The sequence below is a fragment of the Leuciscus leuciscus genome (assembly GCF_965113295.1).
Source record: "Leuciscus leuciscus genome assembly, chromosome: 14".
Taxonomy (NCBI): domain Eukaryota; kingdom Metazoa; phylum Chordata; class Actinopteri; order Cypriniformes; family Leuciscidae; genus Leuciscus; species Leuciscus leuciscus.
The window spans coordinates 15,744,632-15,771,292 of NC_138738.1; the positions used below are offsets into that span (position 1 = coordinate 15,744,632).

The 26,661-nt window shown below is 36.9% G+C and overlaps 1 protein-coding gene across 1 annotated transcript in view; it reads left to right on the forward strand.

Moving 5' to 3' along the window:
* Nucleotides 1–26,661, forward strand: part of zc3h3 (zinc finger CCCH-type containing 3) — a 75,295-nt gene that overhangs the window by 27,938 nt on the left and 20,696 nt on the right. Inside the window, exons 4-7 of the mRNA XM_082189857.1 lie at nucleotides 9,517–9,640; nucleotides 23,363–23,508; nucleotides 26,254–26,326; nucleotides 26,450–26,608. Coding sequence (XP_082045983.1) covers nucleotides 9,517–9,640; nucleotides 23,363–23,508; nucleotides 26,254–26,326; nucleotides 26,450–26,608 — 502 coding nt within the window. The remainder of the gene's footprint in view (nucleotides 1–9,516; nucleotides 9,641–23,362; nucleotides 23,509–26,253; nucleotides 26,327–26,449; nucleotides 26,609–26,661) is intronic.

Here is a 26,661-nt window from a genome sequence, read left to right on the forward strand (position 1 = left end):
TTCATACCTTTTAATGCAACAACTGGATGAAAACAGTACAGTATACAAGGAAACTGGTGTCATAACGCATTCAAGTTTTTCCGGTTTGGTCTCTAACCAGCAGTGACACACAGCATCATGAACGTACAGAGAAAGCAATGCTGGAATCCCAAAGGAGTAAACATTAGCAATATGGAAGCATTTCCATGATGTGGGCTCTATGGTGTTGACGGCCTGTGAGAGGCTTCTAGCAGAGTCCAAAAGTAACTTAAATGTTAACGCACAGTAAAATTACAACAGGCGTGTGAATTATAACTGTCAACTGTCCATTTCTGGCTTTATAAGCAGTCAGGGATGCTCAGTGCAGATCGTGTTGCTCTTATTAGTCCCAGCCATCTTGGGTCAAGTCCTCAGTTGATGTGGAAGCAGGGTGAGTATTTATGTGTGTTAATGTGGTGTTGGTTTCCGTGACGATAGCATCACACCAATGACTGATGAGGTCTGGCCTTGTGGGTGACACTTGAGCCTCTCCTGATTTTGATTGGTATGGCACCATGGAGCTGTCCACTGGTCCATGGTACATGGTGAGGAGGTTCTTCTTGTACTCTCTCTCCAAAGTACATCAACAGTCTTGCTGCCCATCTCGCTTTTTGCATTAGAGGATCCTCTGAGCCTCAGAGGGCTCTTTTTATATTTCTGTACCTTCAAAGTTCCCAAAGTCACATTCCATCCATTACACATGGATAAACACTTGGCTGAACAACAGCTCTCAGAGGTGGGCAAAGATCTTTGTTGGCACGCTTTACCTAAGAGCCACATACGTATACATTCAGATGAGCTCTGTAGTTTGTGCCAGGATTGAAAAGAGGCATCTTGGTATTTTGGGTTGGGGTGCAGTGGCCTCCCTCCAGTCGTACACTGACTCTTTCTCTAATTCCTCTCCCCGTCCTAAGAGAGCAAATGTCACCATATTGCGCAGTCTTGTTTGCTTACATACCAGATTTAGGGACACTCTTAGACATAATGGGAATCTGCCAATTTAGCGCACCTAAGGTCACTTCTCACAGCATGTTTTCCTAATAATTAAAAGAACTTTAAAGACCTGGGTATACTTGGTTTTCTTTCTTCCTCTCTGTCTAGTGCACAGTTGAGTGCCCAAGTACACCTCATTTACAGTCAGCAAAGATGGATGCGTTCGGTGTGTAAAAACTACCTAGTGGACCTTTGTTTTTGAGTACTCAAATCTTTTGCCTATGCACTTTGTGCTCAAGTCCGTGCAGACACAAATTGGGTTGCATGCAGACAGTGGGTCTCATTCACTAATAATTGTATGGATTATCGGTATTCATAGAAATACAACTCTAATGCAGCCAGATTCCCATTATGTCTGGGAGTGTCCCTAAATCTGGTATGCAAGCAAACAAGGCTGCACAGAAGAACTCCTCACGGAAATGTTTGCATACACACATGAGTTTGTTCTTATCCTCGTTCTAATATTAATGAATTTGGATTTTGGACCATTCGAAATGAGCGACCGTGTGTACAGAGGTTAGTCATTTGCATAAAACGCACCCAAACCATCTCCATAAAAGGGCTTTCCACAGAGCCTTTCCTTTTTACAGTCTTTCATTACTCTCAGCAATATATGACATACTCTAAAGATGCACTCTCGTCTGAGAGCATGTGCATCAAGATCCTCAAGCAATGCCAAGTGTGCCATCCTCAAGTTTCAAACACAATAAACACCTTTTATACAGACCCAGATTACAAACCTCTAATTAGCCAGCTGTAGCTACACATGCATTTTTTATTTATTTTTTATCCAGAGGAAATTTACAGCAAAAACTCTTTTACTGTTTATGCTAAAGTATACGTCAATAAAATTTCATATTGGCACATTTATAAGGCCACCCAGAGTAAGTGTTTTTTTGCGTATAGGTGGTTTCAGTCGTTACTACATTTTTGATTCAGGATTTGTTTGTGAAAACGTTTGAACAGATTTCACGCACACATTTGTGTGTACCCATGGTTAGTGAATAAGACCCACAGTGCATGGAAATCAGGCCTGTGCTGATGAAGCAATTATGTCATGCAGACTGTTCGTGAACCTGAGTAGAACGCAGACAAGTGAGGTTTCCACCTTATTTTGCAAACATGGAAATAAGATGTTTTCAGTGAAGCTGAGACTTCAGATTCATTAATAACTATAAGAATAACAAAGTGCAGTAACTACTTGTGCTACAAATGATCATGATTAGTGAAAATATGGAAATAATACTGGAAGTCTTGCACAATCAAGTTACAAATGGCCGCTTTCAACTTAATTCTATTATTAACCCAGTATTTCCAGGACTTTGAAATGGGGAGTTCAACTGCATCCCCTTCTCTCCATTTGGCTTATTTTGGTTGCCAAATATGATACAATGGCACTGCCTTCACATATGGTTTCAGCAATGCCTGTTAAACAGCTGTCCCATAACACAGGCACTTAGAATCATTGACAAAATTGCTTGGAAGAAAAAGATAGGCATGCAGAGTACATTCAGACTAGGGGCCTTATTATCATAATCTTATATCATGAAATGAGTCATTTTAATTCACGATAACAATATATACAGTGCCCTCCACAATTATTGAACCCCCTGGTAAATATGATCAAAATTGGCTGTAAAAAATAAATCTGCATCGATTATCCTTGTGATCTTTCATTCAAAAAATGTGCAAAATTCTAACCTTTCATTGAAGTAAAAGAATTGAAAGTGGGGGGAAATCACATTATGAAATAAATGTTTTTCTCCAAAACATGTTGGCCACAATTATTGAAACCCCTAGAATTTTTTACGAGTAAAATATCTCTGAAGTATATTCCCATTAATATTTACCTTTTTTAGTACACCAGGGTGACTAGGAACATGAAACTGTCCAGCTATGACTTCGTGTTTCACAGGAGTTTAAATATGAGGAAACACAAAGGCCAAATCCCCTTAATCATCCATCACAATGAGTAAAACCACAGAATACAGTTCTGATGCGTAGCAAAAGATTGTTGAGCATCACAAACTAGAAAGTGGCTGTAAGACAATAGCTAAAGAATTGAAAATCCCCATTTTGACCATCAGGGCAATAATTAAGAAGTTATAACCAACTAAAGATGTTATGAATCTGCCAGGAAAAGGACGTGTGTCTATACTGTCTTAATGCACGGCGAGTATGAAAGTTTGAGTGGCCAAAGACTCTCCAAGGATCACAGATGGAGAATTGCAGAGATTAGTTGAGTCTTGGGGTCAGAAAGCCTAAAAAAAAAATTATCAAACAACCCCTACATCCCCACATGTTGTTTGGGAGGGTTTAAAAAAAAACCTCCTCGCTCCTCCAAAAACAAATTCCAGCAAATTTAATTGTCAGACACGACTGGATCTTCAAACAACACAGGGTTCTGTGGTCAGATGAGACTAAAACAGAGCTTTTTGGCAGCAAACACACTAGATGGGTTTTGTGAACACAAGGATAAAAAGTACCCCATGTGTACAATTTAATATACCATTGGATCTTTAATGTTGTGGGCATATTTTTCTGCTGGAGGTCCTGGACTTCTTGTTCAGATACATGGCATTGTGGATTCTATCAAATATCAACAGATAAAAAATCAAAACCTGACGCCTTCTGCTAGAAATCTTATAATGGGCCGTGGTTGGATCTTCCATCAGGACAACGATCCAAAACAAACATCAAAATCAAAACAAAAATTTGTTGTGGAGCACAAAATGAAGCTTCTGCCATGACCGTCTCAGTCCCCTGACCTGATGAGTGGGCTGAACTGAAGAGGAGAAGCACCAACATGGATCTGGGAATCTGAAGGATCTGGAGAGATTCTGTGTGGAGGAATGGTCTCTGATCTCTTGTCAGTTATTCTCCAAATTCATCAGGCATTATAGGAGAAGAGTCAGAGCTGTTATCTTGGCAAAAGGAGATTGCAAAAAGTATTTAATAAAAGGGTTTCAATAATTGTGGCCAACGTGTTTTGGAGAAAAACATTTATTTCATAATGTGATTTTCCCCCCACTTTCAATTCTTTTACTTCAATGAAAGGTTAGAATTTTGCGCATTTTTTGAATGAAAGATCACAAGGATAATCGATGCAGATTTATTTTTTACAGCCAATTTTGATCATATTTACCAGGGGGTTCAATAATTGTGGAGGGCACTGTATCACAATATAGTCAATTTTGCTTTAAAAAGGTTTTTATATCATCAACATTTGATACCATTGAAATTTCATAATTCTTGTCACCAAGTTCAATATCACAAAAAACGAATACTAACCTATGAAAAAAACAAAACAAAAAAACAAGCTAAGACAATCTAACTACACAAACAACAATTCAGTGAGTGCAACTGCGATAGAGACAATTGTCTACCAAATTTCTACTGGTTAATCGTGTCTACCAGCAAATCGCCCACCCCTAAATCATCCTTACATACAGTAATCAACAACTCCCAATTCCCTTTGATCCAGTCCCTGGCAAGAGCATTCCGTAGCTATGCCTCACTCCATTTCGGCTACACTTGTTTTGTCCCACAAGATTCTGCACTGCCTTAACACTAGTTTGATAGCAGTGTTAAGTGTTGCTGGTTTACCAGAGAAGCATTTAATGGCAGCTGTGCCATCCCACTGGGAATCAGAGGATGAGACCCTGGGGGATTGCTGCAGAAGCAGGAGGGGTATCTCGTGCTGTCAATAATGAGATTAATGATGTGACAGAGATGGAACGGTAAAGAATCGGACTGCTGTTAAACGGAATTAGTTGTCAAATTTGGAGACGGGATCAGAGAACATGAGATGACACATCTTGATAATCCCTAAGAGGATGCAGGGTGTCACTGCTGCCCTGTCATAACATTTGATGAGGAGTAGAGGGAACATTCCAGAAGTGTGAAATAAATACTATAGCAGTTGTCACACTATGTGTATCTCCATTTCAGTTCCAGAGAACATGTTAGGACAAGTAGTGCAGCTTGAAAGTCAGTATTTCCTTTTCTTCCAGTCTTTCTCCCTTTCCAACCTTTTTTTTAAACATTTATTTTTGCCGTTTCAATCTTTATTTGGAGAGAGAGAGAGAGAGAGTTGATAGTGGGAAAGAGAGAATGGGACAGGATCGAAAAGGACCACAAGACAGGACTCGAACTCGGGTCAACCGAAGAACAACTTTGACTGTTCCTTTCTCTTTTGTTCCATACTACTATTATTTCCTACCATAAATCCTTCTTTCCTTCCTACCTACCTACCTACCTACCTACCTACCTACCTACCTTAATTTCCTTATCTTTATTTTTTTCTTAATTCACTCCTTTCCATTTCATTTCCCCCCCTTAAACCTATCTAAATGTCTTCCATCATTTCCTTCCTTCTTACCTATATACCTACCTTACTTTGCCTTCCATCCCTTCCCACTTCTGGGAAAACTGAACTAGACAGCCACCTTAAAATTGGTGAATACCAAACCTCTAATTGGGTGTATGCAGATGTGCTTTTTCCAAAAAAAAAAATATATATATATATACATATAGTTTCCTGTTAACGTTAACACCACCACTCAGTTATCCCAAGCAGCCCAACATAATGTCCAGAGAGTAGACAGAAAATAACATGGGAACCTGTCAGAAAAATGAGTCTGTGCATGTGACAGAGAGGGATAGATAAAGGTGTGAGCTCGCAGCGCTGAAGCCGAAGTGAGTTGAGTAAATAATCGGCCGTCTGAGGAGCCGCGGGTGCGGGGCCGGTGTGTCAGCAGGCGATGGATGAGTCCCCAGGCCTGATTGTAAAGCCCAGCAGGTTGTGTTGGTTGAGTGAGTCTGTGCCGAGTGGAGTCTCAATCTTCCCTCTAATAGGCCACTGACAGGCCTTTACCACACACATATACACACACTTGCGAGTACACACATCAATAAAGTGTCCTGACAGGGACCATAGCCTCAGCTTTGGTACCTATCGTGCAATTCTAGACTAAACCGGCCGCACACATGCTCTCAAAGACATGGGCGGCATCAATTCTGCGGCGCTATCATTAAACAATAGGTAAGGTGGAACAATACAGTGAAGTGCGTAGTATACGGCTGGCTGTGTAAGACACAAGCTCTCTGACAAGCCGTATTTGTCATCCGCCGGGACACAGGCAGGTCCGACATCGGTGGTACAGATGAGAGGTGTGTGAAAAAGTGACTTTGAGCCAGACAACTAATCTCGCAGCCTCACATACACGACCCCTTGACAGAGGCCCACACGTGTGTTTGCTCCCTCACTTATGCAGTCTGGTCATATACTCCACAACTCAAACACTCCTTCACATAAAGCGCACATAAACACTCATAAATGGTCATCCATATTACACGCAGTTGTACTGTCGGACACATCCCTCTGCTGTGCTCTATTTTTAGGCCATATTGTGCAGAGATTTGATGATTGGTAAATGTTTGTCGAAGATGAATTCCCCGGCTGATATGGAAGTGTGTGTGTGTGTGTGTGTGTGTGTATGGGTTCGGTGATAAATGGAGAGGGGCACCCTGGAGTAGAAGACAGGGAAAAATAGGGGGAAGAAGGTTTTCTATTGGTACAGGAAATGTGAGTTTCTATTGTAACATTATGGAATGGCCATTATAAAGACCAGAGGAAGAGTAACTGTTCAAATAACCAGGTAAAGGAATATTATCAAAAACAATACATTTGTATCTGCTTTTCCTTATTCATATTGTCTATTTTCCTGTCCATTCATCCTTACCTTCATTTCTTCTGGCCTATCTTTCTTTCTTTTCATTTTTTCCTACCTTCCGTTTCTTCCTTCAATTCCCATTCATTCATTCATTCATTCATTCATTCATTCATTCATTCATTCATTCATTCATTCATTCATTCATTCATTCATTCATTCATTCATTCATTCATTCATTCATTCATTCATTCATTCATTCATTCATTCATTCATTCATTCATTCATTCATTCATTCATTCATTCATTCATTCATTACTTTCTTTTAACATCCCTTCCTTCCTTCCTTCCTTCCTTCCTTCCTTCCTTCCTTCCTTCCTTCCTTCCTTCCTTCCTTCCTTCCTTCCTTCCTTCCTTCCTTCCTTCCTTCCTTCCTTCCTTCCTTCCTTCCTTCCTTCCTTCCTTCCTTCCTTCCTTCCTTCCTTCCTTCCTTCCTTCCTTCCTTCCTTCCTTCCTTCCTTCCTTCCTTCCTTCCTTCCTTCCTTCCTTCCCTTTTTGTATTCTCCTTTCTTTCTTCCTTCATGCCTTTCCTCTATCATTCCTTCCTTTCTTCCTTCATTACTTCATTTCTTCTTTCATTTAAGTGTTCTTATTCTGAGACACATTAAAGGAGCACAACTGAGAATTTATGTTTAATTTAACTCTTGCTAAATCTGCATTCGCTATAATTTGTTTTAAAGTAAATACCATCTGTTAACAAATACAACCTTTTTGTAAGCAGTTGCAAATGATTAAATTAAAGTTTCAGCCAAAGCCTTTCTGCTTTGTCTTTTTCCTCCACTAACCCTCTCTGATTTTCTTAAGATCTTTAAGTAATTCCATTCTCCTGTTGGCTTGTCTAACATGCTAAATTGTAGCTGCTGGGAATAAATCTTTGGTGTTTTTACCTCTTGTGTACAGCGGCAAAGAGGGAAAGCTGCCATGCCGAGTCCATCTTTTACTCAGCCCCCATACATGCATGTCACTTCAACCCAGCCACTCATAAAGCAACATGATGGATAAATGAATACAGAAATAAATAAATAAAAGCCACACTTATTCTCTCCCGCACATCCTTTCCTCCGCCTCTCTGATGGATCTGTGAAATGATATAAGGAATAAGACTTAGAGGGAGGGAGAAAGAAAGGGTTGGGGTGGAGAGACGGATATGATTTATTAGGCTGATAAAAATTCAGCCTTTGTTATTCAGTCATTTTTCCATGTGCGGCTTATTAAGGAGCGCACCTGCCAGAGGAAGAGTTTGTGTGCGCCTGTGGGTGTATGTCTAAATGTGTGTGTCCCGTAGAGTAGGAAGACTCAGACCTCACAGAGCCAGTTTAGATGACACCCTCTGCGCCTCTGTCTGTGTTCAGTGCCGTATTTTTATGTATATTAATGGCTCCCTTTACACCTAGAATTATCATGAAATTTTAGTGACCAAATCACATTTGGTGACACTTAACCCAGTGGTTCCCAAACTTTTTCTGCTGGGCCCCCCTAGACGCAACAAAGTGAATGTCGATGTCAGAAGTTGTGCAAACGGGGCATCAGTTTAGTGTCTGTGATTTGGCATGTATTGTCAAGTGTTGGACAGCATTACTGATTATAGTGGGGTCTATTTGCTTTTGTAGTGTTGTTTAAAAGTAACATTACAACTTGTATCTGCACAAATCACCAAATAACCCAATCTTAGTCGAAATGTCGGGCATTACATTTGAGCTGAAACTGAGTGAATGAACACCAGTAAACTTTGCTAGCGGGTTAATAAAGTCAACCAAATGCATCCTAATATGAGATGGATCATACATATACAACATAAAAGTCATTTCTGTCAGGACCACTACCATCAAATATGATTGACAATTAGCATACAGTTTGGATTGGCGGTATGGTTCCGTTCTGGGCGAGAGCTCCCTGCGCATCCATGCAACCTAGCATGGATAAGAGCAGGGAGAGCAGCAATAACCCTCCTTGGGGTAAACAGAACAGAACCAACATGAACATTTGCAAATATATTTAATTCAAGATTTTAAAGCACAACATTATTCGATAATTATTCTGATTCAAGGGGAATCAGAATGTCAAATCCTGACTGGGCGAGAGGAGGAGCTGGGGATGGAGGAGGGTAATTAGCTCCTGAGAAACGCGGTAGCTGCTGATAATACTGAAAGAGCTTATATATGTATACGGTGATAGGTGTCGTATTCCTATAGGTAGATGTGGATCAGCTGAGAGTCAGCTGATGTGAGCTTGACTAACGTGACCTGCCAGAACTAACGCTACGCTTGATATTTAAACTCACATATGCACAAAAGGACATGAATGCGCACGTGAACTGAGCATGTTCTGAACGCACGTTGAGGATGCCCTCTTCCCGTAACAACAATGCTGAAACACGGGCAACTAAAGCACAAATAATTTGCAACATTCAATTACAATAGTGTACTCATTATAATGTTATGTAAATGGCAGATTGGTGCTGCACATCTTGCACTTAATTGTAATTTCATGATAAAAGTGAATCCAGGCAATTTTCACATGCAAGTTATCCAGACACCAAACATGTTTATACAGGTGTTAAAGCATCTGATGATAATGTGTGTGCGTGTGCGTGTGTGTGTGTAAAATGTAAAAAGTATCTATCTCTAACTGGAGTTTGTGCAAACCACAGGCTGGCTAACTAATGACTCCGTTATAGCTTATGCGAGCATCATTAGGTGATTAAGCATTATTGATCAGCGAAGTGACATGTCAACCATTAATTCCCTTCCATGATTTGTCTGTTCCTTTGCAGGCCCCACCTCTTCGTCAGTGCGAAGCCCGGCATCGCATCGGGTCATCAAAACACGCTACAAGATCGACACACGCAGAGCGCATACAATCCAATCCTTCAGGGTCAAGAGAGTACATTCTACCAGGTAAGTGATTGGGTGCTTTTCTGGTGGAGGTGGAAATGATCAGCACTTGATCCACTTCCTGTTTGTCTCCTCTTCAACAAGGCTCATTTCAATGACTGCATCCCATCATAAATTTTGCGGTTGCACTTGTGCGTGCATCCCACTCGCAATCTCAGTCCGGCACAACCAATTACCAGACTGATTAAAACCTCTGTGTTGACATTCAATGTTTTTATCAGTGTCTCAGTGCCTAATAAAAGATTAAATAACCGCCTGGCCCTTAATAACGCCACACAGAACCATAACTAACTGCCTCATCACCGCTGATAATGACAGAGAGAAGGTGCCGCTCGTCATGGTAATCTATTACTGGAACCATAATATTACACCATAAAGATGTAATACGGGATGCTCATGTGTACATGTGGGTAGTCACTGAGACAGGCTTTTAATGGCCAATGGTGCCTTGAAATATATTTTTTTATATACGTATAACATGTTTAGAACGAGAAACGACTGCTACGATCAAAGAGGTCCATCTAACACATTTTTACATTGAAAAGCAATGGAGCGCAGTGGAATGGAGAAACCTGTTCTGTGTGAACAGAAGTTATATGAAAAGCTTTTCCTGTCAGAGCTGTGGCATAACAGTTTGCATACATGCCTTAGACATGTTGATACAGTGGTGCTCATGGAAGAAGAACAGGTTCTGATTCAAATGACAAACTTTCTTTGTTTGAGAAAGAGAGTGTCTTGCTGCTTTATATGAGGTGACTAGTTCTCACAGCACAAGTTTCGTTCACACAGCACAGGTTTACCAGACTCTCTTTCAAAACTTGGTTGTGAGTCCTGAAAATTTGAGGGAGTCAATTTAATTATATAATGTGTTTGTTACTATCTTTCATAATGAAAGCTGATTTAACTAACAGTAGTAGAAAACCTTGCATTAACGTTGCCATTGTGAAAAGGGTTCCGACATGGCTGAAGTATATAGAGAATCTGAGTATGAGACTTTAAAGCAAAATTAAGAGAGCTTGGAAAGCTTCTAGATTGAAAGAAAGACAGAGAAGGAAGATGGGTCACTGCTGTGTCTGTATGGCATTAGCTTTTGTCTGATAGGAGGCCACTGAGAAATCCTATTCACTTAAGGGTGTAAATGAAGCACTCATGCGTATGGGTGTAAATTTTTTATTCCCCCTCTTATCTACAGAGTTAAAATGATCTTCATAAATCCCCCTGCTGTGTGGCCCTGGCTTAGCCATGTATAAAAAAAAAAAAGAGACTTTGGATTATAGGTGTTATATGTTAAGAAGGGTGCCACATTAAACAAAATAACCTTCTCTTTTATCTCTCTTGCTCTCTTTTACTGTCTCTCTGGTCTGTTCTGCCTTAGTGAGGATTGCTTTACACTGCCTTGAGTGGATAGCTCCTTTCAAGCCGTATCGGTGCATGATGTCACTCTGAATATCTGATTGGCTGCTTAAGCAGCTGTAACTTTGTGTTAATGAAGAGAGGAAGTTGGGAGAGCTGATCTGTTTATGTCCATGGGTTTTAAATCTAGTAATGTAGTGATCCCTGCTCACATCGTACGAGCTGATAATAGTTTCTTGAGGATAAGTGCCTTATGTGTTTGCTCTCATTTAGGTGGGACATGATTGCTCAGAGATAATAAAAACATGATTTTTTTTTTATTGAATTTGAAATGGCAATAATCTTGCTAAGGAACATACATGTGCCTGATTAAGTAAAACTACAGGTACTGTATATGGCAGTTGAGAACATTTTGGCCGACAGACGTCTAACAGCTGGTCTTCAAATAGATGATTAACAGGTCTGCAGGTCAGACTCTCATCCGAGCTCATTATTGAAAAGATGCTGACATTTTGACCTCAGTGGCCTGCACACAAGTATTCAACTCTGTTTCTGTATAGTTTGGATTTAGATATATTTCTTGTTGGTTTAATTGAGTTTCTAGCTCTTTTCAGATGAATCTGTAATTCATTTGTGAGAAAACACTTTACATTACACTTCCCAAGAAACTAATGAATATTATACTGAAAGTGTAGCCTAATTGCTTTGTAGAAGAGCTACTACAAAACTGTGTAGTATATAGTAAGTAGATTTTACACCCTCATATTAATTGAGACAACATTTACAAATGTTTGTAGTCTCTCTCTTAAAGGTGATTAAAAGTGGTAAAGAGACACTAACCAGAAAATTGTGACCAGTCAATTGTGACCAGTATTTTCAAAATACTGTACACTTTTTATATGTGTCCAAATTTTACACTAAAATCTTAATAGTATTTTAGAAACTAAAATATTGAATAATATGCAGAATGGGCAATTTGTGCAACTTTGTGTGCAGGTCGTTGATACTTCATTTATGTCATATAGATTTGCTGGGGCAGTGCTCTTGGGATTTTAATGGGTAAACGAGTGTGTGTTTGTAGGGCTTCATTTGTGTAATGCAGATTTTGTGAGATGCGTGCTTTGCTTCAGACTGCCTTTGAGCTGCGGTGACTTACCGCCATTCATTTAGCTGCCTGCAATAAATATTGATTCATCAAGGGATTTTCAATTTGAACCTCTGTGACGCATTGTGAAATATTACAAGAGAGAGGGAAATAAGAAGGAGAGAGAGATAGCGTGGGGGGTGAGAAGATAAGGGACGATTTTTAACGATCCATCTCTCTTTCTTTCATTCATTCATTGGTGATGCTTATTTTTAGAGTATTTTAGAGTATGGCCATCTGCCATGTTCTTATTACATTTACACATTTGGCAGACATTACATATACGCTTTTATCCAAAGCGACTCACTGTGCATTCAAGTTGTTCAGTTTGCCAGTACATGCTCTCCCAGGGAATCAAACCTGTGATGCTGCTACACAACATGCTTTACCTAATGAAGAGAGACTCTTGGTGTTGTGGCTTTTTTTAGTTAACAAACACGCACACAGATGGCCGATCACAGTCCACCAACCCTGAGCTCAAGCAGGAGAAGAGCAGAGCCGCTCTCCTTCTCACACATGAGCAGACAGACGCGGGGCTCTTTAGCCCCTCACCCTTCCGTGCAGTGACCCAGCGTCCGGCGCAGCGAGCTGGAGAGCGGTGGGTGTGTGTAGTCAGCAGTGCGGCTGTGTCTGGTGATTGAGTGTTTGAGGGGACCGGGTGGGGGAGGAAAGGGCCTCGTAAATCCCCGGCAGCCACCAGAAAATAGATATAATCTTAACATTAACTACATTAATAGTAGCTGGAGTTGAATTAAGAAAGCCGTAAAGCATGGACGCCTGGGCGTAAATTACATGAGTCTGTGTGCCCACACACACACACATATGCACACACGCACGCATACAAACTGCCCTCCCCCATTACACACTCTGTTTTGTTCTTTCTTTTCTGGATTTTTGTCTTTCTCCTTTTTCTTTTTTTGAGTGTAAGTGTAGAGTTTGTTTTTCTCTTTGGATGTGGCCCACCATACCACCACTTAAGATACAAGGGATGTATAGGGATATCCGCATTATGACAAAAATCATAATTGTCGATTATTTCTCTTGATATTTTAATAACCTGAATTTATATTTTATCATTAATATTGCTATTAATATTAATAATGACTCAAATCATATCAATTGTAGTATCATATTTAAATATATTAATAAAATGTACATTCAAATAAAATACTTAAAAAAATAAAAATATTATTATATTAATATTAATGTTGTTCATATCAATAATGATTAATGTAATATCAATTATCAGTATTATTAAATCATATTATATTATTGAAATCGATTAATATTTTTGTATGTTTTTTAAAGAATTATCATGTTTACCAAGGCTGCATTCATAAAGCATTTATACATAACACATTTTTTAATAAAATAAAATTCTGTGATTGCAAAGCAAATTTTAAGCAGCCATTTCTCCATTCTATTGCTTGAATTGAATTATATTATATTATATTATATTATATTATATTATATTATATTATATTATATTATATTATATTATATTATATTATATTAAAGATACATTAAAATAAAATACTTGTGATATTGATGTCTCTTCATATTGTAATCACAAATATTAATTTGATATTTTATTCATATTTGAAATCGATTAATATTTTTGTATGTTTTTTTAAAGAATTATCATGTTTACCAAGGCTGCATTCATAAAGCATTTATACATAAAATGTATTTTTTTTTCTGTGATGGCAAAGCACAATTTAAGCAGCCATTTCTCCATTCTATTGCTTGAATTATATTATATTATATTATATTATATTATATTATATTATATTATATTATATTATATTATATTATATTATATTATATTATATTAAAGATACATTCAAATAAAATACTTGTGATATTGATGTCTCTTCATATTGTAATCACAAATATTAATTTGATATTTTATTAATATTTCTATAATTTTTTTATAAATATTAATATTGTTGACAATAATTATTCATATTGATATCAATGTTATTTATTCAATAGAAATATATAAATAATATAAATAAAACAGCAATAAATGATAGCATTTTAATCAAACAAGTTTTAATTATTTATGTACATTTTATTAATTAATTTTAAAAACATAATATTAAAAAAATTAATTAATAAAATGTACATTAAATAATTAAAACTTGATTGATTAAAATGCTATCATTTATTGCTGTTTTATTTATTGGAATCAATTACACACAGAAAGATATACACAGATAATCAAAGCAGCCAAAATCATAATCTCAATTATTTGTTCAGATTATTTGTACAGCCCTTATTTTTGAGGACATTTTTTTTTTTTTTAGAACACACATTCATTTATTTATTGTGCAATGTATGAAGCCACATTTCTTCCTGATGTTTCCTTGAACTCTAACACTGTTCACGCCTGAGAAACAAAAGCTTTTATTTTCTTTGTTCGATGCACTCTCACACATATGGTCATGCACTCTTTCAGTGTGGGTGGAGTGGCCGGCGTGGCCCTCATCAGGTTTAGTGCTCTGGTATTGATCAGCACAGGATATGCTGCAGCGCTGCTCCCCTCTCCTCTTCTTCACCACCTCTCCATTCATCTCATCCACCCATCCAGGGAGAGAAGGGAGGGGAGCATTAGGGAGAACAGGAGAATTGAGAGTACTAAAGGACAAGGTATAGAGCAATAGAGCGTAAGAGCTCAGGAATTAACACCCAGAAATGTTTGAAAGTTACAGTATTACCTTGTGTATTATGAGGTATAAAACAGAGCATGAGCCTGGAGGAATGGATGCAATTGACACAAATGTTCATGATGACCTAAACTGTTTATACTTACCAGCCACAGTGGCTAGTGAATGGCCAATTAAATTTTTTATTTATTTTTAAAAACTTTTTTTGTTTATCCTATGTGTCTACCGTTCAAAAGTTCGGGGTTAGAAATAATTTTTAAATGTTTTGAAAGAAGTCTTTTAAGCCCATAACCAAGGCAAACAATTAACAGTTATTATTATTTTTTTATTATTATTAATTGTCCCTTTTGATTCATTTAACACATTATTGCTGAATAAAAGTGTTAACTTCTTAAAAATATATATTTCTGACCCCAAACTTTTGAAAACTAAGCAAATGTTAATTTGTTTTAAAACAATTTATAAATGAGAAGGATTACAATCATTTTGTCATACAAGAGCCAACAATATCTGTAGTACCGCTATGCTGAAGCTAGAGTTAAGGGTTTTTTGTTTGTTAGTTTGTTGTTTATAGACAGTGCTGTGCACAAAGTGTTCATTACCTGCAAACGGCACTCAAAATCCAAACAAGACGTGCCACAATAGCTATTCATTTCACGTTTTTCAAGATGCAATCAAATGTGTTACTTCTACAAGCGTGCATCACTGATACTAAGCAAGAGCATTTATTGTCATAGTCCAATCTGAAATGTGCCACCCATAACAGTGGCTGGTGGAATAGGCAAAAATACCCACCACCAGACACATTTGGATGGTGGCAAACTTAATTTCCCACCCTGATGATGACAAATGTCTAATTTACCTTATGTCGCTCAGTCCATGACCACTTGTTTGCCCTTAAGCTGTTGATTTTTTCCAAACGTTTTAAACGTTTTCCCTCTCTAATAGTCTTTAATATGGTTATCACTTAAGTTTCCCCTCATTATCTACTTTGCTACAGGCAAAAAACTCATTTACACAAGGAAAATTGGTTAAGTGAAACCAGCTAGCTCATTTCAAGGGTAACTCTTTTTGTCTATTCTTCAGGATGAGCTTACTAATGCTTTCTCTGCAGCCAAATAGACAAGACAAGCATTATTGTGAATGCCCGTGCGGCCTGTGAATTCCTCCCCGTCACCAAAACAAAAGTCACATCGTTAATCACCCTGCCGGAGTGCTGATTCGCTCTCTCCTTCATCTGCGCTCGTCCTGCGGTCGAAAACACTTCAAGACACACATACTATATTGTACATGCATGCACATACTCTCATGTGAGAACGCGGAATAGTCTGTATAATCGAAAGCGGCCTGGTGATCGACAACAATTTTTTTGTGAGTAGAACCTTTCTTACAATTAAAAGGTTTTAACTTAATTGACGTGAATACACTCTAATTGTTTGGCCAGCATATGCATTCTTCTCCTGACCGTCACATTCACTGATGTGTTTTTGTCTTGACACAGGTGTAAGTCCCCAGCGCTCATCCTTGCTGATGGTTGCTTACTGTGCCCCCTAAATATGCCACATACTAGCAAAACAGAGATTTGTGTCTAGTGGGAGTGATAAAAATCATGATGCCTCAGAGATGGTTGCTGTAAACGCATTTATTTTGACAGAATGAATTAAAGGGACAAAAACACAGATTCGCTCCGGCCCCTCGAGGGATGGGTCATCATCAGCATACCCGGTACTTTTTTTGCATTTCATGCCTTCTTATCATGAGCACACTAATAAATGAACTGTTGAGAGAACTTAATTCAATGCATTTTGATGCATTCAGATTTTTAGATCACCTCAACTATTGTCTTAAAAATGTGCGTAATTAACAGTCGTACGCTAAATGCAAAATGGCTCATTCAGCCACGAAATGTTTTCTTTGTATCTAAAAGCGCTTTCACCTTGCAAAGCAAATATATCAAGTTTTAGAGGGTTGCATAAAGAAGGCTTCACTCTCAAGTACCGTAACTATCAGGAAATGTAAAAATGAGCTCTTAACATCACAACATAACAAATAACAAATTATGACAAAATGACAAAGTATAAGCAAAAGTCAGCAAACAGCATTACAACAATCCTATAACACTAACCACATCATTTATTCATGCCGCAATGCATGATGGGCACTCAAACCCTTTTAGCAATAATGTTTATTTCCAAATTCTTTGTTCAGACAACTGTTTGACTGGTTGGGACAACATATGGGGGAATTCTGTTGGTCTAACATGTTTTTTTTTGTAGGTTCAAGTAATTCACCTTTCTTAGTATTTGTGACTCAAAAGGTCCCGGAATACAGTGCACCTGTAAAAAAAAATAAACTAAAATATTTCAGGAAAAACTTCTCCTCTCTTTTATCTTATCAGACCCTCAGGAAGAGTACAAAGACCTTTTTATATCATCGCCTCAGGGTCAGAGCCCCCAAATGCTAAATCACGTCCTACTCTAACAGTGCAATTACAACCCATCGTGTGTCCCATAAAAATAATTCCCTACTGCCATTCAAGTGATACATGGGACAACGTGATATGTCCCTCCAGACCCCGTGTTTTAGCACGGCCGGTTCACTCTGCCTCTGATATCGGATCAGCTCTTACGCCTTCTAGTCTGAGTTACTGCGGTAACCGGAAACACAAACATAACTGATACCAGAACAGCAACTAAAGGTACGTATATTGTGGCGACCTGTGATTTAAAGAGTGCCGGTTGGCTGAAGATAATGTCTTGGCGTTATAGGGTCAAGGACAACTGGCTGAGAGCTCTAAGGTAGATGGAGCTCTTCTCTTTACTTCCTTACTTTTATTTCCATCTTTTCCAGAGTTAAAAACGAGAGACCCAAGAGGTCACGAGGCATCTTGTGTTTACAGCTTCCCTCTCGCTCCATCTTAAAAAAAGCCTAGCGGAAGAACATTTGCATGCTATACATGTACTCTGCTTCCAAGTTTAGGCCTTAAATATTTTATCCATTTGTCACACAGGCTCACTAAGACTGGGGTTAACTGCCTTGCATGTTCCATGTCCATGTCATGGCTACATTAGGCTCCATTATGGCTCTTGGGTGCCCTGCCTGAGCCCCAGTGAGGGCAGTAACTGTTCTCCCATTACGCCTCATTATGGCTCCCATGGCTGCTGTCACTAAGCCGTTGTGGACCTGTGTGGGTTATGATGTATGTGCGACATATGCTCTTACAACTAAAAGGATGTAGATGCACTACACTTTGATCTTGTGTCTTTGCGTGTGTTAAAACATAAAATATGATATTTTAAAGAGTGTTGGTATACAAAACAGTAGGCTTCCATTGTACTATAGAAGTCAATGGGAACTGAAACAATTTTCTTATCAACGTTATTCAAAATATCTTCTGTGTTCCACAGAAGATAGAAAGTCATTCAGGTTTTCATTCAAGTCATTTCATTTCAAGTCAAGTCATTCACAGGTCATCCGAATTTTAGTTTTTCCTTTTAAAGTTGCAATGCAATAGAAGTAGCGATAGATCTTTCCTATATCGTGTGTGTATATCTATATTGTGACTTGACGAGTGTAATGGATTATTGAAAAAAAAAAAATGTAGGACGGGGACTTGGTTCTATTGCATGAGTTGTTGACTGGACAGATGTAGGCGTTGGTCTCAAAGGTGGATGCAGATAAACGCAAGCTTGCAGGGGTGGGATTTAAACGGACTAAATGGTTAAAAAAAAGTCTTGCATACGTCACCAGAGAGAAGACATTTTTATTGGAAGGATTAAATATCACAATGTCAAAATTCTTCAGTTCACCCAAAAATGAAACTTCCATCATATGGCTAGGATATGGCTAGGAACAAAAACTTCCATCAAATATGGTAAACGGAAGCTTGACAGTACATGCTTGACATGCAAGAACAAACCTCCTTGGTTCTTGCATGTCAAAGATGGACGTTTGATCTTCCGTTTACCACATTTGATGTGTTGTATGTATCTGCATTGATCAACATTTAAATGTGAATAATATAAACCAATTGTGAAGACTTGGAAGTCTTGACTCTCTTCAGAAGACGTGAACATGGCCGCACAATTTATATGGATTACTTTTACGATGTATTTATGAACTTATTAAAGTGTCAAAGTTTTGGTGAAATTGACTTTCAATGGAGCGAAAGTAGTATCCTCAAAATATCCTCATTTGTGTTTCAAAGATAAACTAAATTCTTATGGATTTGGAGTGACACAAATATTGATGGCATAATTAAAAGTTTTGGGTGAACTATTACTTTAAGTATGATACTTTGTCTCTTAACTCGTCCTGCTACATTGAATGATTTCGTCTCAGGTATAACGATTCTCACTTCTAAAATTATATATATATATATATATATATATATATTAGGGGTGGAACGGTACATGTATTCGTATTGAACCGAGACGGTACGGGCGTCACGGTTCGGTGCATGAATACACACGGAGAATACACGGTATAAAAATAAATAAAACTCGCGTGCAAATTAATTAATGTAATGCGGAACTACTGTTAGATACGCGGGTTCTTTAGGGACACCTAATCTGTAGCTCCGCCTTAGCTCTGAAGCTCCGTGGCTATAACTTATGGGCTATAATCATAGACGGGCTATAATCGAACAGTGGAAACATAAAAACATACTAATTTTGTTCATTGGACATCATTCAAACTGCAAAGTGTTTACTTATATTTGTGTACACTCGTAATAAAACACAACATTGTGCTTTTGTCAAACTGTAAACTCTTGTCAAACTGTAACCTACAACTGTCACCCAACACAGTGAGTAAGTTACACATTCTACATTGATTAAAAGAAAATCAAATTTGTTTTTAATGGTAGTATTATTTTATACAGAAATAAATTATTTATAATTCAGATGAGAATAAAGTTAGTGTTATTAAAATTTTAAGGAAAACAAATATATTGATCTGAAATATAGCAAATGAATTTTAAATTCATTCAGGTACAATTACCAAACATATCTCAAGGTCTTTTTGTCTTTTTATTAATTTAATTAATAAACTAATTATATAAAACTATTGGCAATGCACTACAAATAAACTGGTTCTATGCCTTTACTTTATTAATAAAACTTATTTAAAAAATACAAGGCTTAAAACATTTATTTTCCTTTGGTGGAACAGCCTACAGACATGCACAATAAAAAACAAAATTGCCTTTTACATTTTTGTTTTGCTTTTCCCTCCATTGTACCGAACTCGTACCAAACCGTGATGTCTGAACCGAGGTATGAACCGAACCGTGACTTCTGTGTACCGTTCCACCCCTTATATATATATATATATATATATATATAATTTTAATTTAAAATTGTATATATAATTTTAATTTAAAATTGTATATATAATTATATATATAATTTTAATTTAAAATTGTATATATAATTTTAATTTAAAATTGTATATATAATTTTAATTTAAAATTGTATATATAATTTTAATTTAAAATTGTATATATATAATTTTAATTTAAAATTGTGTATATATAATTTTTATTTAAAATTGTGTATATATATAATTTTAATTTAAAATTAATTTGTAATTTTTTCCCCCATTTTTTTTCATTTTTTTTATGCACATTTCTATTCTTTTTTTATGCACATTTAGCAGTATATTAAAAAATCTAGTAGCGATATCATAAAATGTTTACTATTACATTGCAGTTTATGGGGCCTTTTGGTTATCACTGTGTGTTTGTATTGAAACCAGTGATGGTTTCTGTGTGTGTAGGAGTGCTCGGGCTCAATGTTGGTGCTGTGCTGTACGTGTGGGCTGGGGTTGGACATATTGGCCGAGGCAATAGATTGTGTAGTTGAAGCTCTTGTATTGGGTGTAGATTGATGTTGGAGGTGATTTGCTGTTGGGCTCTCGAAACGTTTTGTACTAAAGTTCATGTCTCCTAATACAGAGTTGCTACTCTCATACACTCCTTCACATACAACTTCTCCCACAATCAGTCTCAAATATATACTTTGAAAGGTGGAAAAGACTATATGGTAGAGCTGCACGATTAATCATTAAAAGATTGCGATCTCGATTCAAACACCCCCGCATTTTTTTTTTCCTAAATGACAGAGATTCAGCTATGTCTATTAAACCTTTGACAAAATCACGCCGGAACATTCAAATATGCGTTGGCGATGCCGCTGATAGAACAGTTGTCATGTATAGGTATGAAACAGCTTCAGTCTTTTCCCAGAAGTACTGGGATAAAACTAAAGTTTATAGTTTGGATATAAACACTGATATATACGGTAGCGATCAAAATAGAGCAAACCACCTTTTGAAAGTAACTTGGCGCTTCAAAAAACAATTGTACCATCACATTGTTATGCCACTAGGTGGTGGTGACAACAAGTGACTGTTAAAAAATGTATTTGTCATTAAATCATTCAAGAGATTCATTCAAAAACTCTGATTCATCCAGTAATGAAATAAGTAAAGTATTTATTTAGTGGTTTTTTTTTTATATATATAATTCATTCAAATTAATTAAACATTTTTAAATAGATTGTAGCTATTAACTTTTTGTCAGAACCTAGTAAACTACATGTGATTTTGTTTGTGGGAGAATCGTGATATTTATTTGAAACAAAAACAATCATGATTCTAAATGTATTCATTATCGTGCAGCTCTACTATATGTGACCCTGGATCACAAAACCAGTCTTATGTTACACAGGTATATTTGTGGCAATAGCCAACAAAACATTGTATGGGTCAAAATTATAGATTTTTCTTTTATGCCAAAAATCATTAGGATTTTAAGTAAAGATCATGTTCCATGAAGATATTTTGTAAATTCCACACCTTAAATATATAAAACATTTATTTTTGTGAATGGATGCAGCACTATCGCCAATAGAAATGGACAACTTTAAAGGCGATTTTCTCAATATTTTGATTTTTCTGTACCCTCAGATTTTCAATAGTTATATCTCGGCCAAATATTGTCCTATCCTAACAAACCATACATCAATGGAAAGATTATGTATTCAGCTTTCAGATGATGTATAAATCTCAATTTAAAAAAAATTACACATACGACTGGTTTTGTGGTCCAGGGTCACATATGGTATTGGGTCTACAGAGTATGATACTGAGCATGTAGCACTGACAGAAGTGTAGTTCTTTATTTATAGCAGTGAGTATGTTATATTTAATTAACAGTAGAACACTTCTGTTAAAAATAATAATAATTAAAGAAAACACATTTTTAGAAGTGATTAACCTTTTATAGGTCTTAAGCATTTTTATTTGTTTCTCTCCATTTTACACACAGATTTCTTAATAAACGAGAATGTGTGTGTGTTTGTGTGTGTTTGAGAGGAAGAGGAAGCATCAAGGAGTATGTTTGGGGGGCAGTCTCTCTGCTCTGGCCTCATGCCCTGGCAATTATCTCAATGATTTCCTCCTCTTTTCAATTCTTTCCATTTCCACACGGCCGTCCCCTCCATTAAAGGAGCAATTTACCAGAGTGCTGTGACACAGGAGCCAGGAGAAAGAGAGAGAGAGATAGAGAGCGCGTGAGAGTGTGGGTATGTTTGGGAAGGTGAGGATGAGATTAGAAAGGGGTGTTGAAGGAGGGACGGTTAGAGCAAAAAAGAAAAGCTGCCTTGCTGCCTTCATTTAGCGTTCAGAAATGACGTGATTCTTGCAAAATAGATTTAAACAAAGTTTCTTAATGAAGGCAGATGGTGAGAAACAAAATTTTCCTTTATGTTTTGAAGTAAAAACTTTTTTTTACATAAAATAAATGCTGTTCTATTATCAAAGAATCCAAAGAAAACAAATATCATTGGTTCCACTTTTTTTTTCATTGGTTCCCAAAAAAAAATAATTCATCATTGACAATAAGAAATGTTTCTTGAGCATTAAATCAGCATATTATAATGATTTCTGAAGGATTATGTGATTTCATGTGAAAATTCAGATTTGCCATCACAGGAATAAATCACATTTCAAAATGAATTAAAATAAAAAAAAGTTATTTAAAATTGTAATAATATTTTGTATTTAATATTTTTTATAAAATAAATGCAGTCTTGATAAGAGACTTTCAAAAACAGAAAAAATTTTACCTACCCCAACTGTGCATATGTAATAAGTGTACCAAAGAGGAAAAAATTGTATAATAAAAATGTGTGGGGTATATATATATATATATATATATATATATTAATTTAAAATTGTGTGTATATATAATTTTAATTTAAAATTAATTTGTTATTTATTATTCTTTTTTTATGCACATTTCTATTCTTTTTTTTTTTTATGCACATTTAGCAGTATATTAAAAAAATCTAGTTAGCGATATCATAAAATGTTTACTATTACATTGCAGTTTATGGGGCCTTTTGGTTATCACTGTGTGTTTGTATTGAAGCCAGTGATGGTTTCTGTGATGGTTTTTAAACAAAAATTACTTGAAATTTGGATTATAATTGGTGCAAATGTTACTGTCATCCCTTTGCATCATTTGGCTTTCTGTTTTTGCAACTTTTTATTCAGAATCCACCTGCAGAATCGGCTAAGGACTAGTCCAGAAAGGCAGTGGAGGGGGCGGAGCATGAGGTGGATAGGCGGAGCCCTATACAGAGTCTCAGCCAATAAGCTCTCTCGCACCCAAACCACCTCCACACCTAACAGTAGACCAGGTAACCATTTTGCAGAGATCATTGTTGCTTAGACATACAGTACTGTGCAAAAGTCTTAGGTACGTTAGTATTTTCACGCACACACACACACACACACACACACACACACACACACACACACACACGTTTACTTACTTGCTACTTACTTACTTTACACTACTTGCTATCTAAATGGGGACATTTCATAGACGTAATGGTTTTTATACTGTAAAAAACTGTATATTCTATCCCCTTACACTAACCCTAACCCTACCCCTAAACCTACCCATCACACAAAACTTTTTTACATGTTTAATTAAAACCTTTAATTATTTTTAAACCATATTTACAAATGAGGACGTCCCTAAAGGAAGGTTTTTGGAGATTTTGTCAGGTTTTGGTCACTTCTGGGTACAAATTTGTCCCCAAAATATAGTTAAGTACACACACACAAATGGTTTTAAGCCAGTTATTTGTAGTGTGTCAGTAGGAAATATCCGTTTACATTTCCATACTTTCCTTTTGCCATTAATTGTAATAATCCTGTGAGATTATTGAATGAACAAGGAGTCTGACAACAGCCGGTATGATCTGATCTCACCATCATCGAGTCTGGGATTACATGAAGAAACAGAAAAAAACTGAAAGACTAAATCCAGAAGAACTGTGGCAACGTCTCCAAGACGCTAGAAGAAACCTTCCTGCAAAGCTACCTGAAAAACTGTGCTAGTGTACCGAGGACAAAAGCTGTTTTAAACGCAAAGGGTGGTCATACCAGATACTGATTTGATGTACCTGAAATTAATTGATAAATAAAATCTATTTATGACATTATTTTTGAAAAACATCTTCACTTTACCTAAAACTTTTCATAGTAGTGTAGCTTTACAGGTCGGTTTCTTCAAGCGTCTTGGAGACATTGCTGCAGTTTCTCTGGATTTAGTCTGTCTCAGTTTTTTTCTTTCTCTTCATGTAATCCCAGACAGAATCAATGATGGTGAGATCAGATCATACCGGCTGTTGTCAATTAATTATTACAATTAATGGCAAAAGGAATGTTTGAAAATGCAAACTGATGTTTTTAACTGACACCCTACAGCAAAATATATAAATAACTGGCTAAAAAACGTTTTGTGTGTGTGAAAATTCTAATGTACCTAAGACTTTTGCACAGTACTGTAGTTTGCCTGATAAAAAATAAAAAAATAAAAATCTGTTTCAAACCACTAAAATCAGATTAGATTTTTTTAGTTTTTGATTACATGAATGTATGCCCCTGCGGTGGGTTTTTGTGGGTTTTAAATGGTCAGTATTTATTGGTTGTCTCTTAAATACACGGTCCAGATTATCAACCCATCCAGCAAGAGAGTGGAGGGGGCTACAATTCGCCTTCTGAAATAATAAAGCTGTCATCTGTCACTGGCTACAGGTTGAGAGAGAGACACAGAGAGAACGGGAGAGATGGGGAATGGCCTAGATTAAACCTTAAAGCCCTAGTCAGAAGTGGAATTAAAGATCAGCTCCTGCTCTGTGACAGGAGTTCCACACAAACACACACATGTCTATTTATGATCTCCCCAACAAACTGTAGTCTCACTACACACAGGTCTGGTAGTTAAAACACAGACTCAATCTCCCATTCCCTTTTTCACATGGACTTTACAATTGCATCCCACATAACCAGCGAGCCATTTCTCACATGCACTCAGATATTACATTCCTTGCGTCTGCCCTCATCGCTCGATCACTCATTGCTACATATAGAGTACAGTGTTTATACCTACTTCTCTCTTAGATTTCCATTTGGCGGTGGTTGACGGACCCTGACATATAAATAAACAGCATGGTATCTTGTCTTAGTTGTACTTGCTAGCCTCCGTCACTACCAATGAACATGATGACCTTTAATTGCATGCTATTAGTCTAGCTTGTTATAAATAAATATGCTTGTTTACAAGCTTGGATGAGGCAAGAGAAGCAAACAATCACTGTCCTACAGCTTACTTCAAGCTATAATATCCAAATTCCTAAAGACATGTATACTATATAGTGTTTAAATTGGGTAAATCTTATGGTTTTTTAAATTGGTTAAAGCTTAATGTTTTAAAGGAATAGTTCATCCAGCAATGATAATTAGGTTATTATTCTTTACCTTCATGTCCATCCAAATCAAACACAAAAACAAATAATAACATACACACATTTTTCTTTCTTCTGTGAAAAACAAAAAGCGCAATTTTAGCGGAATACTCATGCTGCTCTTTTCCATACATTGAAAGCATTAAGTATCCAGGGACTGTCAAGCTCCAAAAATGCCTATAAGTACTATTGAAAGTATTATAAAATCATGAAAGTAGTCCATAAAACTTGGAAACCTTATGGTAGATGTGTGTGGTGAACAGACATAAAATTTTAAGTTATTTACTGTTAAATGTATGCTTTTGTGTTCAATAGAATAAAGACATAACCTTTCATAAATTGGTGCATAATCCTTGATCTTTTGTGAATAATGAGTCTTCCTGGTTACACTTTATTTTAAGGTGTCATTGTTACAGTGTAATTATATATTTAAGTACTGAGTATTATTAAGCATACTTACTATAGGGTTAGGGTAGGATTAGGATTTGGTTGAGGGTTAGTTGCATCTAATTATGCATAATTTATTGTTATTACTATGGTAAGTACATGTAACATATGTAACAAGGACACTGTAAAATAAAGTGTTACCGTCTTCCTTCTATAATTTTCTGTCTTTCCATACTACAGGAGAGTGGTACAATCCATATGTTTCCTCGACTAGTAATCAGGGAAGAACATCAGCCACACGTTACGTAGCCAGGTTAGTATTTTAAGATATGGGTCATTCCACAGCATAACAATACATAACATATGAAGGTGAATTTGTTTACTGGTTTAGTGATTTTTATTGTGTTTTTTTTTTATTATTATTTTTTTTTATCAGTCGTGCTGTGCAGAGGAGTTTAGCTATAATACGACAGGCCAAGCAGAAGAAACAGAAGGCCAAGCAGTACTGTATGTACTATAACCGATTCGGCAAGTGTAACCATGGTGACACTTGCCCCTACATCCACGACCCTGACAAAGTAGCCGTCTGCACCAGGTACTGAGTGTCTGTGCACACTCTCACAAAATGTCTAACACTTTGAAAGCTGG